This window comes from Spermophilus citellus, assembly GCF_964194105.1.
Source record: "Spermophilus citellus genome assembly, chromosome: X".
Classification (NCBI taxonomy): domain Eukaryota; kingdom Metazoa; phylum Chordata; class Mammalia; order Rodentia; family Sciuridae; genus Spermophilus; species Spermophilus citellus.
In genome coordinates this window covers 14,963,562-14,988,742 of record NC_138190.1, presented here as the reverse complement: position 1 = coordinate 14,988,742, position 25,181 = coordinate 14,963,562, and the positions used below count along the sequence as shown (strand labels likewise).

Below are 25,181 nucleotides of genomic sequence, written 5' to 3'. Positions count from 1 at the left end.
TCTTAGGACTAATGTTAAAAAAGCACACATAGCAAAATGAATTATTAACCTGAGCACTAGTCATAATTAAAGCCAATTTCAACTAATTCTTTAAAAAGTATTATTTGGTTGCCCCTCTTCAGACTTGAATAAAGTTGATGACTGCTCTTTACAGATATTCCCCTTAATTGATTATATAAAACATGATATTTGCATATTCCTAACTTAGTCTTAAGAATCACTTCATGTTTAGACTGAAGTTATGTAATAGGTAGTTGTCCTAACCTTGCTGCCCTTTTGGAGCATCAGAAGTAGGCTTTAGTAATTCCTTTGAGAGATGGGAGAATTCTGTTTTCATGAAAAACTGCTTGCTTTGCTGAAAAATTGAGGTATGCATTTAAAAATTTTTTTTAGTTGTAGATGGACACAATACCTTTATTTTTTTACGTGGTGCTGAGACTCAAACTCAGTGCCTCACACATGATCAGGTTTTTGGTTTTTTTTTAATCACCATAAAGATTTTATTTAACAAGAAAAGCCCTGGCCAGGCATGATGGTGCACGCCTGTAATCCTAGCAGCTAGGGAGGCTGAGACAGGATGATCACGAGTCTCAAAGCCAGCCTCAGCAAAAGTGAGGTGCTAAGCAACTCAGTGAGACCCTGTCTCTAAATAAAATACAAAGTAAGCTGGAGATGTGGCTCAGTGGTTGAGTGCCCCTGACTTCAATCCCCAATATCAAAAATGAAAAAGAAAAGCCCCGGCTTCTCATATAATACCCATAGCACATAATGGGCACTTTAGTGTTTTCTCCATCAATGTGCTAAATGGAGCTCCAGCTATAGATTTGACGATAGTTTCGTCATTCATAAAGTGAGCTGATTATCCTTAATGTTTGTTTAGTTTTGGTGTGGTGTTTTGTTTTGGGTACTGTGGATCAAACCCACTGCCTCATTCATGCTGAACAAATGCTATACCACAAAACTACACCCTCAGTCCCATGTTCTTGGTGTTCTCCAGTCTCTTCAGGTTTTGAAAATTCAGTGGCTTTATTGAATTCTCATAGGCTATGTATATTAACACCTTTTGTTGGTTCTATATTAAATAAAACATTTCCCCACAGCTCTTAAAGCGCTGTTCCTTGGGCTGTTTTGTTTTAGTGCCATGTTTAGTTAGTGTTTTGTAATGATCATGTTCTAGGTATTAACAGACTTTAGAAAATATTTTTCTGGCTGGGGTTGTGGCTCAGTTGTAAAGCACTCATCTGGTGTGTGAGGCACTGGGTTCAATCCTCAGCACCGCATAAAAAATAAATAATGGTATTGTGTCTCTACAACTAAAGAAAATATTTTTCTAAGGTGAAAATATCTTTGAAGAACTTCTATAATTAAAGGATGAAATGCAAAGTTGACTTCTTTTTTTCAAACTTCTTTCAAAGTGTTCCTTTTTTCTCACTAATAACAGGAATCAGCTTTTTAAGAAAAAGAAAGATTTGTTAACTGGAAATTGAGTTTTAGCTATGATCCTTCAAGTCTCTAACTTGGTTGATAAGTGATGTTTATAACCAATGTAAATTTAAATATATTTTTTTTTCATTTAAGATGGGAAGAATTTATACTTAAATCACAATTAAATATTTTTGCATGTGGTCTTCATTTCCTACCCATAGTTATAAAGCTCTTCTTTATTGACAGGGTACACCCATGACATGTCTATATATAACCTTAAAATCATCTTGAGGCCATGTCTTGAGTATGTGTATAAACTTTACAAAGGGTAAAATTCCTCATGCGCATCAGCGCCTTTTATTATTTTAATAGTGGTGACTAGGGGCTGGGGATGTGGCTCAAGCGGTAGCGCGCTCGCCTGGCATGCGTGTGGCCCGGGTTCGATCCTCAGCACCACATACAAAAAAAAAAAAAAACAAAGGTGTTGTGTCCGCCGAAAACTAAAAAATAAATATTAAAATTCTCTCTCTCTCTCTCTCAATCTCTCTTAAAAAAAATAGTGGTGACTAGTTTCAGTTGCTTTTAAGAGTCATATAGTTAAGAAATACTGGCATTTCTCAGGATTCTAAAATAATAACATTCATTTTACTGGTTATGAAAATTGTCTGCAGTGCTGGGAATGAGAAGAAAAGAACATTTCAACAGGGTTTGACTATCAGCAAATCTATTTGGGTTTCCTGTTCTGGCCTCCCTACCTATCAGCTACATCCCCCTGCCGGCAGGTTTCTCCTTTCTTTTACCACAGGAAAACTGTACAGCCTCTTTTTCTAGCATTTTCAGGACCCGCCTGACAGGAAATTTTCTAATTGCCGGAACAGCTGGTAGGAGAAAACTTTGCAGGGGCTTGGCCTTCCCTTTCTAACTTAAGTTTTACCGTCAGAAATTCCTTTATCACCAACATGGTTTCGTAGCCATGTTCAAATTTTTGTCTTTTCGTGTTCGTTCTATACAGGTAAGTTTTGTTCAACTTCTTTAAAAAAAATAAAATGCTTTAGTTGAGCTAACTAATTGTGCTAATTAAATAGTTACTTTATATGTTCTTTTAAGAAACTTCAGAATTCAAAACCAGTGTTGATAGAACTTAATAATAATATTTTTTAAGTAAAAGTAAGCCAATTGTATAATACGTTTCAACTTGATGTATTTTGGCAGCTTATTTTTACATTGGCTTTTTGTGCTGGAGTAATTTTTATCTTGCTAGTTTTTGTAATTTTGTTTAATAAAACAAATGATGTCTTAATTCTCATTTTTAAACCAGTAATGAACAGAATTACAAATTTACTAATATGTAGGAGATTATTATTATTATGTAAGGAATATTTTGGCAGATAGGAGAGTGCTATTTTAAGCAGCTAAGAACTTAAAATCAGTTTTTTGTTGAAATTCATTCTTGTAAAAACTTGAAAGTTAAGCTCCACATTGAAGTAACCTTAAGCAAGTAATTTTATCTGACTAAAAGTAGACAACAATTTTCAAACAATTACTTTGTTAAAATGGGCTCAGTGGATATTAATTTGCATTGTATTAAAATCTAAAATTCTGTCAAAATCAACTTGATATTTTGCCATGAGAATTGTGCTATTCTGCTGCTCTTTAAAAAAACATTAAATTTGCTGATTGGGATTCTCAGTTGGGAGAAAACTGCTCCTCATGGCTCTGATTGAGAACGTAAGTCTGGAGAACCAGCAGTATTTTTTTCCCAAACATGTAAGAAGCTGGCTTATAACACTCTGTTAAAGAATTTTGTTAAATAAAAAATGCTAAGCAAGCTTATCATTCCATTAGCAGATGAAGTAAAATGAATTTGATCAAATTATAATCTAGAATAAATTAAAATGTGCTCTTACCATGTCTTTAACCAGCCTAATTTTATATTAAAACCAAAAAATTTTTATCTTGATCATCTAAAAAGGAAGTTAAACCTGCCTTTTTCAAAGGCCTATCATAGAAATACAGGTATCTATAGAGATCTTGATGCTTCCATTACTTTGAAATTAACTTTAAGGGGCAAAGTATGCATTTTTCATTTCTAATGTCATTTTTATGTTATACCAAAAATGGTTACATATCTATGTTAGAAAAAGATTTTTTTCTTGACTTTTACCAAGGAACATTGAAATATTTTACTTCAATCTTTAATAATATTTTCTGGCATTCAAAACAATTTAGAAAATACAAATGCCTCAAGAACATACTTCCTGACTCAAGGGAGGGGAGGAAAAAGGAAATTATGTATACAAGGCAGGGCATAATGCCAAATGTTGAATCATTTTTTAAAATCAGTTAATGTCACCCAGTTTGTTTTCTTAATGTTAGCATGTTACGATATTAGTATATTTATAACTCAAACAGACATCATTAATTTCAGTTCCTTTTCTTTAATCCTTTTTACATTTTAGGATCAATTATAATTTTCCCTCACAACTTGAAAAGGAAATATTAGGTTATGTTTTTCCTCCATTTAAAAGGTGAACCTTAAAGACTGTTTAAGCTGTGGGTGACAAATGTCTTTAACAGAGGGAAGTATAGAAGAATAATACAGGATTATGTAGATTCACTGCCAGCCTCAACATTTTACCTACAGTTAGAACTTTGCTCATCAAATAAACATATATTTTGTAAAAATTACTATATAGAATTTATAACTTTTAAATGCACAAAGTAATGTATTTAATGGTAACAATTGGACAGGTAGGCAAAACTGCAGTTTCACAAACCATTGGACTGTAGTTTTATATTTTTGTGTGATTTAGTTCAGTAACAGGTAGTTTTTCACATGCACATGTCAGTCTGTTCTAGGTTTATTGGTGCCTTATCTGATACTCCTCTCTGAATCATGGTATAAGCTAGAAGAATACATTGTTGCTTTATATTCTGTTGCCCAAGATTGCCTGAATATTAGTTTATGAACTAGTTGAACTGTAGATCATTTCAGAAATATCCATGGCCCCATGAGTTGGTAGCATTAAGTACAACCTGGGCATTGAGAGATCAACCAAGAATATTTTGGCTATTATACTACTGCAGTTTTGCATATATATAAAAGTAGCTAGAAAAAGAGTATGCTGATATGATTAGTAAGAATTTATGTCTTATAAAATTTAAATTTGGAATGGGAAACATAGTCAAAACAGTGGCAATGTTTTGGAAATCAGCCATTGTCAAACTTGCCATAGGCATTGATCTTTCCTTTCCATCTGCAGAAAAATTTTCTATACTCTTTGTGCCCCAATTTAGAGATAAATATTTTTTTCTGGGCAAGGTGGTACATACCAGTAATCCCAGTAACTCAGGAGGCTGAGGCCAGCCTCAGCAACTTAATGAGACCCTGTCTCAATAAGAAATAAAGTGTCTGGGGATGTACCTCAGTGGTAAAGCACCCCTGGGTTCAATCCCTAGTATTTATGTATAAACACACATAAACATATATATATACACATATAAATATATATTATTCTAGTTTGTATCCTGAAAGGTCAAGTCAATGAAATCTCCATTAAACTGGAGACATAAAACAGGAGAAAAAAGATAAGAAGCATAAAGGGTTCAATTCTAGACATAAAACAATATTCAACTAATAGAGGAGTCTCAAAAAAGAGAAGCCTTGAAGAATGAATGGAAGGAAATTATCAAAGAAATGTTAGAATTCTTCAGAGGTAAAGAATTTAACTCTTTATATGATAAAAATTTATCAAACATCGAGCATTCTTTTTTTTTTAAGAGAGTGAGAGAGGAAGGAGAGAGAGAGAGAGAGAGAATTTTTAATATTTATTTTTTAGTTCTCGGCGGACACAACATCTTTGTTGGTATGTGGTGCTGAGGATCGAACCTGGGCCGCACGCATGCCAGGCGAGCGCGCTACCGCTTGAGCCACATCCCCAGCCCCATCTAGCATTCTTTTTTTTTTAATTTTTAATATTTATTTTTTAGTTTTCGGCAGACACAACATCTTTGTTGGTATGTGGTGCTGAGGATTGAACCTGGGCCGCACGCATGCAAGACGAGCGCGCTACCTACCGCTTGAGCCACATCCCCAGCCCCCCATCTAGCATTCTTAAGAAGACCCTTATTTATCTCAAATCATGGACTTTCAGAAAAAACAAGGAGAGAGAAATCCTTAAGCTTCCAAAAAGAAAACCAGGTCACCTCCCCCAAAAGTGTGACCAGGTTCACATCCATTTATTTCATGGCAGCACTGTGTACTAGAAAGCAGTAGACCAATAGCATCAAAGTTTTGAGGCAAGATTATTTTTATTTTAAATTTTGATACCAAGCCAAACTATACATATATGAAGACAAAGACATTTATAGATATGCACAGTTCAGAAAGTTTTCTTCCACACCACCATTCTTAGGAAATTATAAGGGGGTATTTTTAATAGGAAATTGCAAATAGTTCATTCAGCCAGAAAAACACTGCTATGCAGCAGGCCTGGAAGAACCCCGCCCATCCTGGTGGGAGGGTAAGGAAGGTCTCCAGTGTCTCTGAGAAGACTGGGCAGTAGTATGGTTAAGGGCTAAAAATTAAAAATAATTAACCTCTCTCTCCACTCAAGAATATTGGAGGACCTATTAGAAACAGGAAAAGTAGAAAACTGCTTATAAGAAATTCAGGGTCCAAATAAGAAAGTAAAATTTATCATGAATTTAAGCATTGATGGAGTGTTATTGTTTAAGTCTCCTTTGATTGGCCTGGGAATCATTGCTATGGGCCCAGATAAAAGGAAATTTAATATATTACTTAGCCTACAGTTGAACAATGTATTATTATGGTAGTATGGATGTCCCTATAGGCTTTTGAATTCAGAATCAGGCTGTGGCAAGAGCATGAAGTATTAGTTGCACTTGCAAAAGAGAACATTCATTTTCTTAATAGCCTTAATAATAATAAAAATGAAAAAATATAGTTAGCAGCAGGTGGGGGAAATTGGAGAAAGAATGAGCACTGTTAACTTCCTTTTAAAAAGTGAAGAATTAGGATTCTATCCAAAACTAGGAGAAAAAGTAAGAAGTTTATGTAAAATTAATATAACTTTTTTTTGGAAGGGGAGGATTGAACACGGGGGCATGTCATCACTGAGACACATCTCTAACCCTTTTTTAATTTTTATTTTTGAAGCAGGCTCTCACTAGATTGTTGAGGGCCTCACTTAGTTGCTGAGGCTGACTTTGAACTCACGATCCTCCTGCCTCAGCCTCCCGAGCCTCTGGGATTGTAGGCATGTGCCACAGTGCCCAGAAGTTACTATCTTAACAATGGGGAGGAAGATGATGAGAGGATGGGACATAATGAAAATGAACCTTAAATTTTTCTCATTTTTAAGTTAATAGACATTGTATTAAGGTTAATAAATTAATGAATTATCAAAGTAAATGCCATATTAATTGTTTTGAGAATCTAGGCAAAGAAGGTGCTTTTTATCCTAAGCTATTCTGCCACTGTTTGATCTGTTGCCTATGTGGACGTATTGTTTTCAATTTAAAAACAAAGTTTAAGGAACAGGAAATAACTCAGGTTGACAAAAGGGTATGTGTAAGGGAATGTTGAAAGATAATACCAGAGAAGTAGATTGACACTATATTATAGAAGGCCTTTTATGCCACCATGAAGCAGTGCTTTTAATGTGGGAAAATTGGAGGAATTTTTGAGTAACCTGTTCATATGACTGGAGCTGTATACTTTTAGAAAATGAATTTGTCAAGAAGATGAACTGGAGTGGACACAGGCATAAAAGGGGTATTAATGATTTATCACACTAGTTTCAGATTTCTACATGAAAGGTATTGAAAGGCTTATACCTGGATGATACTATTGGAAATAGAAAAATAATTAAGAAAATGTATCCCCAGTTGGTATTTCAATATATGTTTATTGAATGAAGGGATCAAAGGAAGAGTACATTTTTTAGTAATTTATTTTACATGGGAGGAAAGAAAGGGTAGTCATTAAAGATGAGAGTAGTAACTGCTCTTTATTTTGAGACTCACAGCTTGATACCAGCTCACACTACCTTGATCCTGTATGACTGCTACAATATGCAGAATGTTCATAATGCAGGAGTTATTCCTTCTTACAGGTGTTGCATCTTTATTTGTGAAGACGATTGTGATAGGCATTTGCTACAATATATCAAGTGAAAAAATATTGTGACCTGATAAATTGCATCCCACTTTCCCAAGAAAGAAAAGGGGTAAAACATGAAATGTTATAGAGTATAGTTCTTCATGCCCTTCTAATTTATGGGCATAAATGGTTGCTGTATTCCAGTTAAGCTCTTGGATAGTTTTTGTTTTTGTTGTTGTTTTTATCATTGGAGGCTAAGTGTCACATGCTGGAATCTAGCCCATGAACTTGGCTTCATGAGTCAAGTATGTAAAATGTAATACAATAATATTGTATTAATATTGTAATAATATTTCTGGGTACAGAAAAGAAAGAACTTCTTTACATGTATATAATTTATAAACCACTAATTATTCAAATATTGGATTATGCTAATATTTTGTACTATGAATGTGCTGTCAAATGTTCAAACACCACTTCTTTAAGCAACTGAGATAACTAAACCAAGAGATAATAGGCTAGTTACAAAGACCAGGGGTATAAGTCTATAGGTTCCTGTCATTGATCTTGGGATGGTAAACCACCAAAAGCTTCAGAGAGTCTCAGAGTGGTGTAATGATAAGGGCCTTGTTTTTGAAGTCAGAAGACCTGAACTTGAGCCTTTAGTGTGACACTTCCTGGCTTATGATCTTTAGACCTCACTTAATCTCTTTAAACTGCAGACTATGGAGTATTCAACCATTATGCCTTTCAAACATCTAGATCAAATTTCTAGTGGTAAATAGGAGAGTACGTAGAGAATTCTGAAATGTTCTTGCTTACTTTGTTATCAGCCCTCAAAAACATTAATATGAGGGGCTGGGATTGTGGCTCAGTGGCAGAGCATTTGCCTAGCATGTGTAAGGCACTGGGTTCGATCCTCAGCACCACATATAAATAAATAAATAAAGGTACATCAACAAAAATATTTTTTTAAAAACACTAATATGTGGTCAAATATTTGTTGTAAAGCATTAATGAGACTTAAAAAATGAAAAAAGCACCTAAAACAGGCTTGACATGAGGTGTAGGTGCTTAAGTATTTGCTGGATTTCAATCTATATCTTACTTAATCAATCCTATATATATTGTTCTTTGAAAGATTTTTTTTTAATTTGGTAATTTGCTTCCTGTCTTTCCTGTTGTATCTGCTAACAGCTATTACTCTAAGCCTTTGTACTTTGATCTCATTTGAAGAGAAAAATGCCCACAAAAATGGTAGCATCTTAGAATCTGCTAATGTTTGGTTCTACCCTAATACCTGCTATGTAGGGTTTTTGTGAGAATTAATGGAGACAATGCAAGTGAAATTACAAAGTAAAGAACCAAACCAGGGGCTGGGGTTGTGGCTCAGTGGTAGTAGAGCGCTCACCTAGCTGGGGCAGGACCCAGGTTCGATCCTAGCACCACATAAAAATAAAGGCATTGTGTTGTGTCCATCTACACCAAAAAAATAAATAAATAAATATTTTTAAAAACTGTTAAAAAAAAACCCAATATTAGGAGATTGTTTTTTGATGTTGTTGTTGTTGCATAAATTCCAGAGGAATCTGAAATGATTAGTTAGGCTGCATAAGTAGTAGGAAAACCTACTAACTACAGCCTCTGTCTTAGAAAGTAAAATAGTAGGTTTGGATTCCTTTTTATCCTCTTCTGGGAGCTGATTTTTCCTTTTAGAACTCATTTTCAGAAGCTGTCACATTAGGATATCCTAGTATATATTTTTGAGAAATCTTTGCAATTGTTTACATTGCCAACATCCAATGGATATCTCAAAGTGTAAATAGAAGTCAGGTGCAGTGGCATGTGCCTGTAAATCCCAGTGACTCTGGAGGTTGAGGCAGGAGCATCTCAAGTTCAAGGCCAGCCTCAGCAACTTATCAAGGCCTTAAGAAATTTAGCAAGACTCTGTCCCAAAATAAAAAACAAAAAGGTCTGGGGATGTAGTTCAATAGATGGAGTACCCCTGGATGTAATCCCCAACAAAGAGAGGGGAGTGAGAGAATAAATGTAAATTGAGCTCAAACATTTGTTTGGCATACTATAGTAATATAAATAATTATTTTATAGCACATTTAGATTCTTCTAATAGTATTTATGCATCCAGAAAAAATAAGATTATAGTCAAATAGATATGGTAGCCTTTATTTGACAGGCTTATGTTTCTGTTAGGTTTGGTTTTATGTTGTCATTTTTGTTATACACACAATATGTCTTTATGCTAAATTTGCTGATCTCAATATAAAAAAGTAATTGAAACCTTATGTACACTTCTCCCTTTCTGATACCTTTCCTCAGATATACTGAAGTGTTGACTGTCTTTTAAAATCCAAAGACTTTTTAAGACTTTTGTTATGCAGAATAGTCATTTTTTTCAGTGTCTAATCCTCCATCCAATTGTTAAATCTTTTCTTCGAATTTTTCAGTTTAGAGTTACTTCTTTATCCCCGTCAGACCCCAGTTTATTCTAGAAAGGAAAGTAACTTAGATATTTCAAGCAAATAAAACTTCAGTGTACTTTCTTAAACAGCTTTATTAAGGGTATCCATGTTTACCCTGGAATATTTTTTAACCCTTCTCTCTAGTAAACAGGGATTTTTGTATATAGCCTTTGTTCTGCCTAGTACAATCACATGCCAGAGTACAATATTTACTGTAATCAATCCATTTCAGATTTCTTCACACCCTCTTCCCTGCCTTACAACTATTTGAATTATCTCCATTAGGGAGAATTAAAACTTGGAAATACTCATCACTAATGTTAAATTGGCCCATGTAAGTTGACTGGTATAATTCTATCTCTAGATATTTGCTTGGTCTGTGTTTTCTATTCACTTCATAGATCAGTAAAGGGTAGTTTTTGTATGTTAACTTGAAGATTTCTAACGTTGTGCTAAATTAAGATTACTTGGTTTCTGGTGGGAGGAAAAGAAAAGTAGCTTGGACTGACTGTTTTTTCTATATTATATTTACTTCAACAGGAAGAAGGCAGCATCAAGGAAATTGCCATCACACATCATGTAAAGGAAGGACATGAAAAAGCAGATCCTTCCCAGTTTGAACTTTTAAAAGTATTAGGGCAGGGATCATTTGGAAAGGTAAGTTATAAATATGTGCTTTTTAAAAAGTTGATAGAAGTAGAGAGTAGAATAGTGGTCACTAGAGGCTAGAAAGGATAGGGAGAAGTAGAGGGAGTTTGGATAATAGGTACCAAATACAGTTACATAGTGGGAATAAGACTATAGTTACCAGTAATTTGTTATTATTATTTTTTTTTAAAGAGTGAGAGAGAGGGAGAGAGAGAATTTTAATATTTATTTTTTAGTATTTGGCGGACACAACATCTTCGTTTGTATGTGGTGCTGAGGATCGAACCCGGGCCACACGCATGCCAGGCGAGCGCGCTACCGCTTGAGCCACATCCCCAGCCCTGTTATTATTTTATTAAGAACTAGAAAAGAGTTTGAAGCTTCCCCAACACAAATTATATACAAGTTTAAGGAAAGGGAAATGCTAATTACCCTGATCATTACACATTATATACTTGTATCAGTTATCAAAGTATACCCTTAAATATATACAATTATTATGTATCAATTAAAGTGTGTGTGTGTGTGTTATACACACCTTGGAGAAAGAAGTAAGGTTTAGGTTAAAAAATTATAAGGAACTGAATGAAAATTTTAATCAAAAGATTTTGGGATTAAAAAGTTGACTTTTGTAATTTATGTATATTTCATACATATAGAAATGGAAATATTTTATGAAATGCTACCAGTCTCCATGCCAGCAGGGCTTTCTGTGTTTTTACATTTCTTACTATCATTGTGGAAAGATGAATAAAGTCACTCAAAAGTACATTGCATATCAGAGAAAATATTTGACCTTAGACTTTCTGGGACTGGCTTATTTCACTTAGCATGATAATCAACAGTTCTGTCCATTTACCGGCAAATGCCATAATGTCATTCTCTATGGCTGAGTAATACTCCATTATGTATATATAGCAAATTTTCTTTATCCATTCATCTGTTGAATGTATAACTAAAAAGAACTATTTTTAAAAAGCACTGTGCAAACCTTAGTTAATTGGCAGTATTTGTACTCTTTAGTATATATATACTCTTCAGTTGTGTTTTTTATGATTCTTTTTTTTTGTTTGTTTTTTGGTACCAGGGATTGAACCCAAGGGTGCCACATCCCCAGCCTGTTTTTGTTGTTGTTTGTTTGTTTGTTGTTTTTATTTTTTATTTGGAGATAGGGTCTCACTAAGTCGCTGAGGCTGGCTTTGAAATTGTGATCTTTCTGCCTCAGCCTCCCAATCCACTGGAATGACAGGCATGTGCCACCACACCCAGCCTAGTTGTGCTTCTTGAATGATTAAAAATCACAAAATATTCCCTTGATACACTGGCATCTGAGGTTGGAAGGTAATGCATTTAAAATTTGAATGTTAATTTGCATTCTATTCAATAACATCTTTGTTGTTTTTTTAAATATTTTTAGTTGTAGATGGACACAATACCTTTATTTATTTATCTTTATGTCATGCTGAGGATCAAATCCAGTGCCTCACACATGCTAGGTGAGCACTCTACCACTGAGCCACAACATCTTTGTTTTTTAATATCTAAAATGTGCTTCCCAAAGTCAACAAATAATTACTTCAGAAGATGCAGCATTCTTTATCAGTTTTCCTCAAATAGTTTTTGTTCTCTGTGAATTATTAAGCTCATGGGAACTTTTTGTACTCCATTTTGAGAAATAGCATTAAAAGTACTGCTACTCTATCTATCTAGACTGGTTTTCAGCAAGAGAAAATTTCTGAGATTGCATTCAATTTTCACAGTGCAGTAATTTCTTACTGCCTCTCTATAAGGAAACATTTGAAAATGTCTTGTTAGCAACCTTCAGAACTGCACCAGTTTAGCTCTCTTGTGTATTTTAGCAAGACTGCTTAACAGTGCTTGGCAAACATGGGTAATTTGTTAGTTGTTAACCTCTTTCAAACCCAAATCATGCTTTTAATCCAAATATTGACTAAATAGCCATCAGAGCATAATGGTTGCAGGTTTAGGCTCTAGGTCAGCCAGACTTGTATTCAGTATTTTTTCTCCTACTTACTGTGTGTTCTTGAGCAAGTTACTTGATGTCTTGGAATCCTATTTTCTTCTTCTAGTCATTAAGTATTGAAGTTCCTCCAGTTTTGATTTTAAGCTGCCATCTCCTCTGTAGCTCCTACTAATTGATTTTCTCTATTACATTATCTTAATTGTAACCCACGTACTGCTGACATGATAGATTTATATCCCCAACCTAAATTGTTCTTCCAAGTTCTAAACTCTTCTGTACAGCTGCTTACTTTTTCCATTCGCATGTCTCAAAGGCACTTTAAACTCATCATGTCTAAGACCAAACTCATGATCTTCCCCTACCCTCAAACCTATCCTGTTTCATTTTTCTCTGTCACTATGAATAGCATCCAGTTAAGCAAGCCAGAATCTTAGGAGGCATTTGGGGGGGGGGGCATTTTTGATATCTTTCAAGTCTCTCTACACAGTACATGCATGCACACACAGAAACACATAACACCCTAGCCAATCTGATCTGTCACCAAGTCCAGTTGATTTAGTAAAGATTTCTCAAATCATGCTAGTCTTCTGCACTGAGAGACATTCACCTCTCCAGATTATGCTACTGCTACTTCTCCCTGGTTTATTATTGAAGGAATCTTCTAACTAGGTCTTCCCAAATTTATTCTTGCCTCAGTCCGTTATTTATGTGACAGCTAGCATGAGCTAGTCTTACATTCTACCCTCTTAACCCTTCAGTAGCCTCTTTTTGTTTTGATAAGGACAAATCTTAAGATGGGTGAGGAATCCCTCAGTCTGATCACTAGCAATCTCTAGAACATCCATTTATATGCTCTTCATTCTGTGACTCCATCCCACTATAAAGCCTTTCCTTATTCCATTTATTCTCTGCCTGAAACATCCTGCCCCTTCCACCCCTTCCTTAACTGGTTAGCTCCTCTCCTGCCTGTGAGCTCAAAGATCTCAAAGATTTCTCTGCCATCCTGTCTAGGTCATATTCCCATTATATCCTCTCAGATCATTATATGCCCGAGAATCATTAGCACAATTGCAGTTTTTCTTTTGTATAATGATTTATTTATTGGCTATTTTCCCTACTAGACTATATAATCCATGAGTGCAGGGGTAATATATTGAACCAATAGCACAGTACCTAGCACATAATTCTGCAAAGAAGTAACAAGTGAATAATAATACTAACCTCATGGAATAGTAGTGAGAATTAAATGATATGAGTTCAAACACATAATATCTGGTATTAAATTATATTATCATGCTGCTCAATAAACCCAATAGATGAGCTTATTTTATAGAGTAGATTTTAGGGAACACAGTATTTAAGTTCCTAGGAATTAGCATGCTTCTCCCTTTTTTCTTTAGAAGTAGCTTAAATACCTTACTATAAATAGAAAACATTAAAAATAGGGTGTCTCCTTTCTTACTCATCCTTAAGGGCCAATGTAAGCCAAGGAAACAAGGATGACCTGTCAGAGCCTAGAATAGCTTCATGGAGCAGTGAGAAAGGTCAGAAATACTCTAGTGGAAGAAGGTTGGATGTCAGCTGGGACTGCTGGTGCTCATGCTTAGTGTGGCTGGTCATCAGCCAAAGGGAACAAATAAAGAGCACCCTAAGCAGAAGTCCGGGACTGGATGGCTGACCCAGTTCTTGTCCCAATATTTGCACTATGACACCAGGCAAATTGTTTAACTTCTCTAAGCCCTAATTTGGGTAGCTATAAAACAGACATTGTTTAGTAGGCCTGTCTCCCAAAATTGTCGTGATTATTACAGATGCTTGTGAGAGTACTCTGCAAGCTAAGAAGTGCTGAAAAGTGTTAAGAATATGCTTTCAAAATACTGTTGAATAAAGGTGGAATCTACAAAGAGAATTTTTTTTAAAGAGAGAGGGAGGGAGAGAAAGAGAATTTTAATATTTTATTTTTTAGTTATCGGCAGACACAACATCTTTGTTTGTATGTGGTGCTGAGGATCGAACCCGGGCCGCACGCATGCCAGGCGAGCGCGCTACTGCTTGAGCCACATCCCCAGCCCAAAGAGAATTTTTTAATAGAGTAGAACAAAGGTGCTTGATTAGAGAATCTTAAGATGAATAAATATCAGATAAATCCTAATCTAATTAGAATTTATTTCTGTCCAAAAATATTAACAATCTCTGATTACCTTTAACATTTTAGCAGCAGTCCACCTTAAGACCACCTTGATTAAGAATACTTTTCTCTCTGGGTGACTGAGGCAAGAGAATGGCAAGTTCGAGGCCAGCCTCAGCAATTTAGTGAGACCCTATCTCAAAATTAAAAATAATACGGTCTGGGAAAGTAGCTCAGTGGTGAAGTGCCCCGGTTCAATCCCCAGTAATACCAAAAAAAAAAAAAAAAAGGCTGTTAAGGAATGGGTAACGTAATTCAGGCTATTTAGTTGGTTTACTTAAAGGCTTGGAACAAAAAGATCATGAATGGGGCTGGGGTTGTGGCTCAGTTGTAGAGCACTTACCTAGCCCATACGAGGCCCTGGGTTCGATCTTCAGCACCACATAATAAATAAATAAATAAATAAATAAATAAATAGTATTGTGTCCAACTACAACTAAAAAATAAATGTTTTTTTAAAGATCATGAATGTAATGGTCAAAATGAGTAGATACTGATATAGATATTGGTAGTTTAGTATTAGCTGTGTTATAGCATGACTGTGAGTTATTTAGAGCAGGCTCTATTTTTTGTAAATCCCACACTGTTTTAAAGATAACCAAAAATATGGGGTTGGGGTTGTGGCTCAGTGATAAAGTAATTACCTAGCATGAGTGAGGCACTGGGTTTAATCCCCAGCACCACATAAAGATGAACGAATGAAATGAAGGTATTGTCCATCTACAACTAAGAAAAAATATTTTAAAAAAATGATAACCAAAAATAATTTGGAAAATAAAGGTGTTCAATAATACATCTGAGAAATGTATTCCTCAAATTTTAGAATATGTGAGAATTTGATTTAGAAAAAGGTAGGGAGTGGAGATACATTAAATATTTGTGAATAAGATTCTTCAGTATTAGTGTTTTAAATTGTTCTACCCAGCAATGAGATTAATATGCTGTTTTCAGATACAGAAAAGACCTTTCATCAGTGAATAATTGTATCAACAAAATTGTCAAGAGGAATCCCTATATATGAATTTGATGTGCCAGGTGTGGTAGCACAGGCCTGTAATCCCAGTGACTCAGGAGACTCAAACAGGAGGATAACAAGTTTGAGGTTAGCCTGGGAAACAGCAAGAACCTGTCCCAAAATTTTAAAAAGAGGGCTGGGAGTATATAGCTCAGTTGGTACAGTGGCTTGCCTCGCATGAATAAGGCCCTGGATTCAATCCCCAGCACCACAAAAAAAAAATTAAAAAGAAATAAAAGGGTTGGGGATGTAACTGAGTGGTATAGTACCCCTATGTTCCATCCCCAGTACTGCAAATAATTTTTTTTCCACGTGGCTGTGAATATAACTCAGTGATGGAGTGCTTACCTAGTATATGGGAGTCCTGGGTTCAATTTCCAGTGCAGAAAAGAAATTTTTTTATGGATTAGAAGAAATTTTATTTTGTTAAAAGCAGAGCCATAACCAGGCACAGTGGCATACGTCTGTAATCCCAGTGGTTTGGGAGGCTGAGGCAGGATTGTGAGTTCAAAACCAGCCTCAGCAAAAATGAGGTGCTAGGCAACTCAGTGAGCCCTGTCTCTAAATACAATACAAAATAGGGTTGGGGATGTGGTTCAGTGGTGGCGAGACCCTGAGTTCAATCCCCGGTACCAAATAAATAAATAAATAAATAAATAAATAAATAAATAAATAAATAAATACAGAGCCATCATTACCTGTATTATGCATTTAAAATGTATAACTTCTATAATTGCTACATACATGATTTAAAGGCTTTTTTCCTGTATTAATGTATTACATGCTCTTTGGGAACCAGCAAACAACAAATGAAAAAAATATGTTCATTTACATTTATATCCTAGGTTATATCCACAGTTTACAACTCATATGTATAATTAATACATTTTTGCCACAGTCTGGCTGGGCACAAAATAACCGAGCCGCCACAAAGCCTTGTAGGTTCAAACAGCAACTCTTCATTCCCGAACTCTCACCGGCACTCTACACATACTTCCCGGGAACACACTCCCTCCACTGGCTCCGCGCGCCAATTCTCCAAAGTAGCAGGCGCCGGAGGCAGCAGGATCCACCCTAATCCAGGAGCAGGGTCACCTTTCAACCATTCCCTCTAGCAAAATGCCAGGCATCATTCGACTAAACTGTGGCTCTCAACACATTTTGGGGGAAATTAATCTACCATGTATCATAATCTGTATAATAGTAAATTTTATTATGGCTTGGGTCTTATTTCATAAGAAGCTATATAGTTTCTGGTACTTTGTAACATTTGTTTTATCTTATTTAAATACAGGTTTTCTTAGTTAAAAAAATCTCAGGCTCTGATGCTAGACAGCTTTATGCCATGAAGGTATTAAAGAAGGCCACACTGAAAGGTAAGTGATACTGCTATTTGTGATGTTCATGCAGTCTTAAACAAACTGAAATGTCTCCATAGAGCTCATGTGACTCTGAGGCCACTTACTTATATTCTGAATTTGTTCCTGTTACTGGCTTTAAATTTAGACTGACTTTTAGTGAAATTTTCCTACTGGGCTAGGAATCATATGACTAGAGAGAACAGAAATTGCCACATTATAAAAGAAGTATTATAAATTCAGTTGAGCTCTAGTGGGTTTGATTCATCTTCAAATTAATATAATTATTAATGTTTTGAAAAAGTACTGATTTATTGGAGGCAAAATAGCTTTTATTCTAAGAGACTTTATCATCTTGACTTTTGGTTTCTAAATTTTTATTTTTGAGAGATCTCATGCAGGATCTGACTCTTAAAGGTAAAGAATCATTTAGAAGATATTATATGTAGATTTAAAAATAATTAAATCTTCTTTTTATTTAGTGGTATTGCTTATTTTACCACATAATCTCTAAATGTTTTATGTATTGATTCCTAATGTCATTTTTTCTATATAATTTACATGTGATTTATAAAGCTTTAAACCATCTGGGAAGGAATATTTAAAATGATCATTTATTATTTCTGATGTTATTCCCAATTAGTCACCCACTGTGGATAATATCATACTAAGAAATTTCACATTTTTTTAATAAACACTATCCTTTCCTTTCACTCTCCTGTTCCCTTCCTGAGTGTATTTTCTTTCCTATACAGAGTCTACACTCATGGCATTGCCACTTACTTGATGCAATACAAAAATTTTTAACCTGTCATGTAATCAAAAATAATATAAATAAGAAGAAAATATTTGCCTTGAATATTACAAAATATTAATACAAGGAGTCAGGGGGACTCCTACTTACCAAATATGGGACAATTTGAGCACTGCAATAATGAATGATAGTGATACATTGTAACCCTTTGAATAAAATAAGAATCCATGAGTTAATCCATAAGTTAATTAATGAAAAGGAAAAGCTCTTTCTTGTAGTAGAATTCCAATTAATAAATGTAAAAGTAATGATGGAGTTCGAAGTTATTTCTAAATACTGTTTGTTACCCAAGGAGATAAATAATCTTTGGAAATGTTCCATTTTGCCAAAATAATCAAAGAAATGGATGTTAAAGTAATGAGTTATTATTTCATATAATCACAGTATAAATTGGAAAGCAGTTTTGCAACAAGTACAAAGAGCCATTAATGTTGCTAAATTAACCTGAGGAAATAAACTCAGAAAAATAATTCATATGCTTGAAAATTCTCATTGCAAAATTATTTAAAATAATAAGAATTTAAAAATCACAAACATTGAAATAGAGGAATATTTAGAAAATTACAGTGTATCACTTAATAGGATAGTATTAAAATGAAATACTTTAATTACAAAAACTAAATGAAAATATGCATTTGAAATTTTGTTAACAAATTAGGCTTACTACAAGTAAAATTACATAGATCTAAACTATAAAAGGGATCCTAAAAAGGTTAAAATATTTGACTTATTTGACTTACTGGAATTGTAGTCTGCTGGATAATTCTGAATATGTTCTTAAATATAACTTTCATTTTTATTCAAAGTAATTTTGGTATAATCTTATCACTTAAGATAGCAGTGCTTCACCCACCCTCCTACCTATCTAGCTTCTTAACCCATCACAATGACTTTCATTTTTTAACTGCTGCTTCATGCCTTTCTTTACCTTTAACACTCCTATATTGTAATTCTTTGGTGGTTTTCACTTGGAGACATCATCTATTGACTTTCTAACATGGAAGATTAGGATTTAGTTCTCATACAGCCACCCATGTACAATTTTCCTTTCACATCTTCCCAGTAATGTTTTTATTATTATAGCTTTACAAATTGTTCCTAGCTAAACCAAATAGTGTGGGGGGGGTTGTTGATAGACCTTTATTTTATTTATTTATATGTGGTGCTGAGAATTGAACCCAGTGCCTAACACATGCCAAGCAAGTATGCTACCACTGAACCACAGCCCCAGTCCCCCAAATAGTTTTTTGGATTCACATTTCCTTCACATCTTTATTATATTCTCTTTTCCTGAATTCTGTATCTTCCTTTTTCTCAGTTTACTTTAGTTTTGGTCTAACACATCTTCTATTGGCCACTTCAAAAAGGATGAATGCGTGGTAAAACTTTTGTGACCTTACATGTTGGAAGATGCCTTTATTTTACTTCCTCAATTTATAATTTCACTAGGTGTACAATTCTAGGTCAGAAAGAATTTTCTCTCAGATATTTGAGGGCATTGTTTCCTGCATTGCATTGATGAAGTTTATTGCCATTCTGTTTTGCAGCCCTTTGTGTGTAAGCAGCTTTTCCTCTTTAAAAATCTTTAGAATCTATTCTTTACCCATGATATTCTAAAATTTATATAATAGTATTCTTTAGTGTGAGTTCAGCGCTTTTTAAATCTAGAAACTTATTTCTTTCAATCTAGAAACTTTTATGTTGAAATTTATTCTCTATTTTGGAATTTCTGCTCTTTGAATATATTGTACCTCCTGGATCGTTCCTTAATTTTCTGTACTTTTCCCTTTTCTATTTTCTGGGTTTTTTTTCTCTTTTCTGGTAAATTTCATCAACTGTCTTTCAACCTTTCTATTGGCCTTTTTATTTCTACCATCATTTATAATTTCCTGGATTTGCCTTGTTTTCTGATTATTCTGTTTTGGGGGAGTACTGGGGATTGAACCCAGGGGCAGTTAACCAGGAAATAGTCCTTTTTTATATTTTATTTAGATACAGCGTCTTGCTAAGTTGCTGAGGCTAGCTTTGAATTCATGATCTTCCTGTTTCAGCCTCCCAAGCCACTGGAATTACAGGTGTACATCACACACCTGGCTAATTATTCTATTTTTTAAAGGAAACTTTTAATTATGAAAGTGTCAAGTATTTAAGAAAGAAACAAAATTTAGTGAATCACCATATACCTACCCTTCCTCTGCTTCAACATTTATCAACTCATGGTTGATCTTTTTTATCTACGTTCTCTCCCTTCCACTCTTCATATTTTGAAGCACATCCCAGATACTATGTAATTTCTTCCATAAATATTTTTGTATATATATTTAAAAGATACTCCTAAAAGAAATAATAGAACTCTGGTATTATACCTTAAAAATTAACATACTTATATCTAATCAATGTTCAAATTTCAAATGTTCTATATTCATAATTTTCCTTTATGCAGTTTGTTTGGGTCAGGATCCATACATATGAGTTTGCCTTTTGCAATTGATTGATATCACTATATCTTTCCATCTATGAGCTCTGTTTCCACTTCTTGATTTTCCATTGTTTCCACTTCTTGTCACTTATTTGTTGAGTATAGTTGTTGCTTCGCTATCACATCCCCATTAAAATTTCCTGTTCCTATTCCATGGGTACCGTATCATTTTGTTAGTTTTATTCTGTTCTTAATATTGTCTGTTTTATTTTATTTTATTGCTTTTTGATGATTTTCATGTTTATGACCTTCCCTCAAATGCCTAGGGACCCTTCAGTAACTTTTCTTCATTTAAAAATATGTACTGCTGGGCTGGGGCTAGGGTTCAGTGGTGCTGGGCAACATCCCCAGTCAGAGTGCTTGCCTAGTATGTGTGAGGCACTGGGTTCGATCCTTAGCAACCCATAAAAAAAAATAAAGGCATGCTGTCCATCTACAACTACAAAAGTTTAAAAAATAAATGATGTACTGCTGGGCGTGGTAGCACATGCCTGTAATCCCAGTGGCTCTGGAGGCTGAGATAGGAGGAGGATGATGAGTTCAAAGCCAGCAAGGTGCTAAGCAACTCAGTGAGTTTCTGTCTCTAAATAAAATACAAAATAGGGCTGGGGATGTTGCTCAGTGGTTGAGTGCTTCTAAGTTCAATCCCCAGTACCAAAAAACAAAAATGATGTACTGCCAGGTGTTATGGAGCATACCAATAATCCCATCTACTGAGGAGACTGAGGCAGAAGGATCTCAAGTTTGAGACCAGCCTGGGCATCTTAATGAGACACTATCTCAAAAGTTTTAAAAGCTGAGGATATAGTTCAGTAGTAGAGCACCCCTGGGTTCATTCCCTAGTAATGCAGAACAAAATAATAGAAATAGAGGGAGAGACAGAGGGAGAAATAAGATACTAAAAAGCTGATTGAAAAGGGTTTTAGGTTTAAAGTTTAGCTTTCTCTAATCTGCTGTGATAATTACCATTTACCAATCTTCTGCTGTTCCCTCCTCTCCACATCCCCCCCCCCCCGCACTTTCTTTTTTCTTTTATTTTTTTTTTTTAAGACGGGGTCTTGCTAAGTTGCTGAAGCTGGCTTTGAACTTGTGATTCTCTTGCCTCAACCTTCCCAGTAGCTAGGATTACAGACATGTGCCATCATGCCTGACCAGTAGTCCCCTCCTATCTGTGATTTTGCTTTTCACAGTTTCAGTTACTGGCCATCAACAGTGGTCTAAAAATATTAAATGGAAAATTCCAGAAATTAACAATTTATAAGTTTTAAATTGTGCATTATTCTACGTAGCATAAAATCTTGTTCTGTCCTGCCCACCACATGAATCATCCCTTTGTCCGTCATATCCGTGTTTTATATGTTACTCCCTATCCATTAGTCACTTAGTAGCCATCTTGGTCATTAGATGGTTATGGCAGTGCTTATGTTCAAGTAATCCTCGTTTTACTTCATAATGTCTCCTAAGCACAAAAGTAACGACACTGGCAATTTAGACACTCAAAAAGGAAGCCGTAAATTGCTTCCTTTATATGCAACATTGAAAGTTCAGTAAGATATTTTGGAGAACAACTGAAACCACATTCACATAATTTTTATTATAGTATGCTGTTATAATTGTTGTATTTTAATAAAGGTTGTTATTAATCTCTTACTGTGCTTAATTTATAAATTAGACTTTATCATAGTATAGCTATGTATGTATAAGAAAAAATAGTAAATATAGGATTTAATACTATTCATGATTTCAGGCATATACTAGAGGTCTTAGAACATATCCCTCACAGATAAGAGGGTACTACTTTAATTTTTCCATTAATATCATTTCAATGGGGATTGGGGGAAAGGTAGAGAGAGTAAAACATCCATGTTTAACCAGAAGTCTCTTTCCATTTGAAAGTTCCTATTAGTACAGTAAGCCAGGTCAAATAGAAGTCAATGACATTAGGTCAAGTTAATGGGGAATTTTTTCCTATTAAAGTGGTCTGTCTGCCAAAAAGATTTTGTAAGCCATTGTTTAAAACTGTTTCTTAATATATAGCCCAAGAAATATAAACAGCATTCTTCCTATTCACACTCATGTTCAAGTCATTGAGGGTTTAAATCTAATAACTATGTCAGAAGAATCTAGCTGCCTAAGCAAGTATTAACAAATTCTATTTTAGAATTTAGAAGTTGACCAATATAAAACATGCTTTCTTTTGAACTAATACATACTCTGGTCAGAATTCCTGATTGTGGGATGATTTATATTTGTCACTAGGTCTTTACATAATGAAAGGAAACCAAATTATAATTATTATAGTATAATACCTCAGAAAAATGAAGGAATTCTTTAATGAGTGAATCTCATTGCTGATTTTCAAGTAAATGCGGTCTCATCAATGTTAATTATAAGAAAATGTAAGAAAGACAACTATTTCACAAGCTAATCACAAGCAGAAGAAAATCATCTTGTTCTAGTCCCTCATTTTATAGAAGAGGAAATAATCCCTGAGCAATGAAATGATTTGACCAAGGTAATTCTTCCAGTTAGTAGCACAGCCACTAAACCATAGTTCTTAACTCTCAAGTAACTGATCTTTTCATTGTAGAATAATAATAAGAGAGAGCTATTTAGTGAATATATTGATGGATATGTCTACTACTTAATGAGAAGAATGATGTGTAAATGATATACTTTGTATACTTACTGCAAGAGGTAGAAATGTGGATCCCAGGGGCTGGGGTTGTGGCTCAGTGTTAGAGCCCTCACCTAGCGCATGCAAGGCACTGGGTTCAATCCTCAGCCCCACATAAAAATAAATAAATAAAGCAAAGTTATTGTGTCCACCTAAAACTAAGAAAAAAAATTGAAAAAAGAAATGTAGATTCCAGGTTTAAGTAATAAGAACTACTCTAAGAGTGTATGAGTAATAATAAAAAAGAGCAAATATAGACTAGATTGGAACAGAATTATTAACAGGCCTTGGTGATGGACTTCATTCACAAAAAAAAAAAAGAAAGGGCCTATTGGGTATAATAAGGAAGACAACAGAGTTGTAGTGATAGTGATAGAACAAGATAATGAAATCACAGATTGATATCAAATTTGATATACTAGCAAGACAAGTCAGAACACAGAGCTAGTGCATGGTGGTGCATACCTGTAATCCCAGATTCTTTGGGAGGCTAAGGGAGGAGGCTCACAAGATTGAGGCCAGCTTGGGCAACTTGGTGAGACCCTGTCTGAAGATAAAAAATAAAAAGGCCTGGGAATGTAACTCAGAGCACCTCTGGGTTCAATCCCCAGTAATATACATACACACACACACACACAAACGGCATAGACATTAAGAACTATTGATTCCTATTCCTGATTTGCTCATTTTCGGTCAATTGGTACCAAAATCTCATAGTTGGGAGTAGAAAACTGGTAGAATGGGGGAAACTGTGTGTGTGTATGAATACGTGTATTTATTTACCTTATTTATTTTGCCCTAAGGTCTTATTTCTGTTTTAATATTTGTGGTTACCTTAAATTGAAAATAAAACCAACTGGGGCTGGGGATGTGGCTCAAGCAGTAGCGCGCTCGCCTGGTATGCGTGCGGCCCGGGTTCGATCCTCAGCACCACATACCAACAAAGATGTTGTGTCCACCGAGAACTAAAAAATAAACATTAAAAATTCTCTTCTCCCTCCCTCCCTCCCTCCCTCCCTCCCTCACTCTCTCTTTAAAAAAAAAAAAGAAAACCAACTCATCTTACTCCCTGTTTCCAGTTTCCCTCAAAAAACTCTCTCATTCTTTCTATCCTAATCATTGTCATAACCATTCATAATATTTGATCAAAATGTTTATCATTTTATTACTTCTCTGCCATTCCCACTAGTTTATGAGCTTCTTGAAGATTGTCTTGTTTTTATATTCCTAATGCCTAGTGCACAAAACTTTGCTCAGGAAATGTTTGATGGCTAGAAGATAGCTTTGTCCACACATCCTGGTTTTCCAACTTGTTGCAAATTGGATCCTCCCTATATCATCTCCCTAGTACTAAACCTGTTTCCATACTGATTGGCTCCTTCCTAATCAACATTTAGGCTTACATGTCTTTACTCTTGTTGGTACTCCATACCTGGTCTCTTCTAAACCCAGTCTTTCCTACCCTAAATTCCACTTAAAAAGTCTTAAGCTTGTGCCATATCCCTGCCTCTTTCTTCAAACCTTCCTATGCAGGTAAAACCAATTTTGCCTGCCTCTGAATTCTTGCACTACTTACTGCTGTAATACATTGTTTTATCCCTTAATCATATTCCTAGTGCTATAATTTGATGTAATGATGTCTACCATTTAGTTGAATATCTCTTGCATATCAGGCTGTGAGTACAAACCTTATCTCAAATGGTACAGTGGTAATATATCTATTTTGTAACTGAGAGGTAACTAAGGTTCAGTGAATTTAAATAAGTAACTTAATCAAGATTACAAAGATGACTCCAGATCTTTCCAACTTCAAAGAAACATCTTTTACCTGTATCACAGTATTTTCTCTCCTCCTCCTCCTCACTTCCTTTTTTCCCTTTCTCTCCCATCCTTTACTGTGTCTGCCTCATCTTATAAATACTTAATGTTTGTTGAATTGAGTTGATAATGATTGGTGGAAGTATTGAAGCCTATTCCACTTTGTTGTTT

At 34.9% G+C, this 25,181-nt stretch overlaps 1 protein-coding gene across 5 annotated transcripts in view; it reads left to right on the top strand.

Moving 5' to 3' along the window:
• The window catches only part of RPS6KA3 (ribosomal protein S6 kinase A3), a 109,432-nt gene that overhangs the window by 43,444 nt on the left and 40,807 nt on the right, over positions 1 to 25,181 (top strand). For all 5 annotated transcript variants that reach the window (XM_081276818.1, XM_081276817.1, XM_081276820.1 and 2 more), the window contains 2 exons: positions 10,570 to 10,686; positions 17,159 to 17,240. In XM_081276818.1, the coding sequence (XP_081132944.1) occupies positions 10,570 to 10,686; positions 17,159 to 17,240 (199 nt within the window). The remainder of the gene's footprint in view (positions 1 to 10,569; positions 10,687 to 17,158; positions 17,241 to 25,181) is intronic.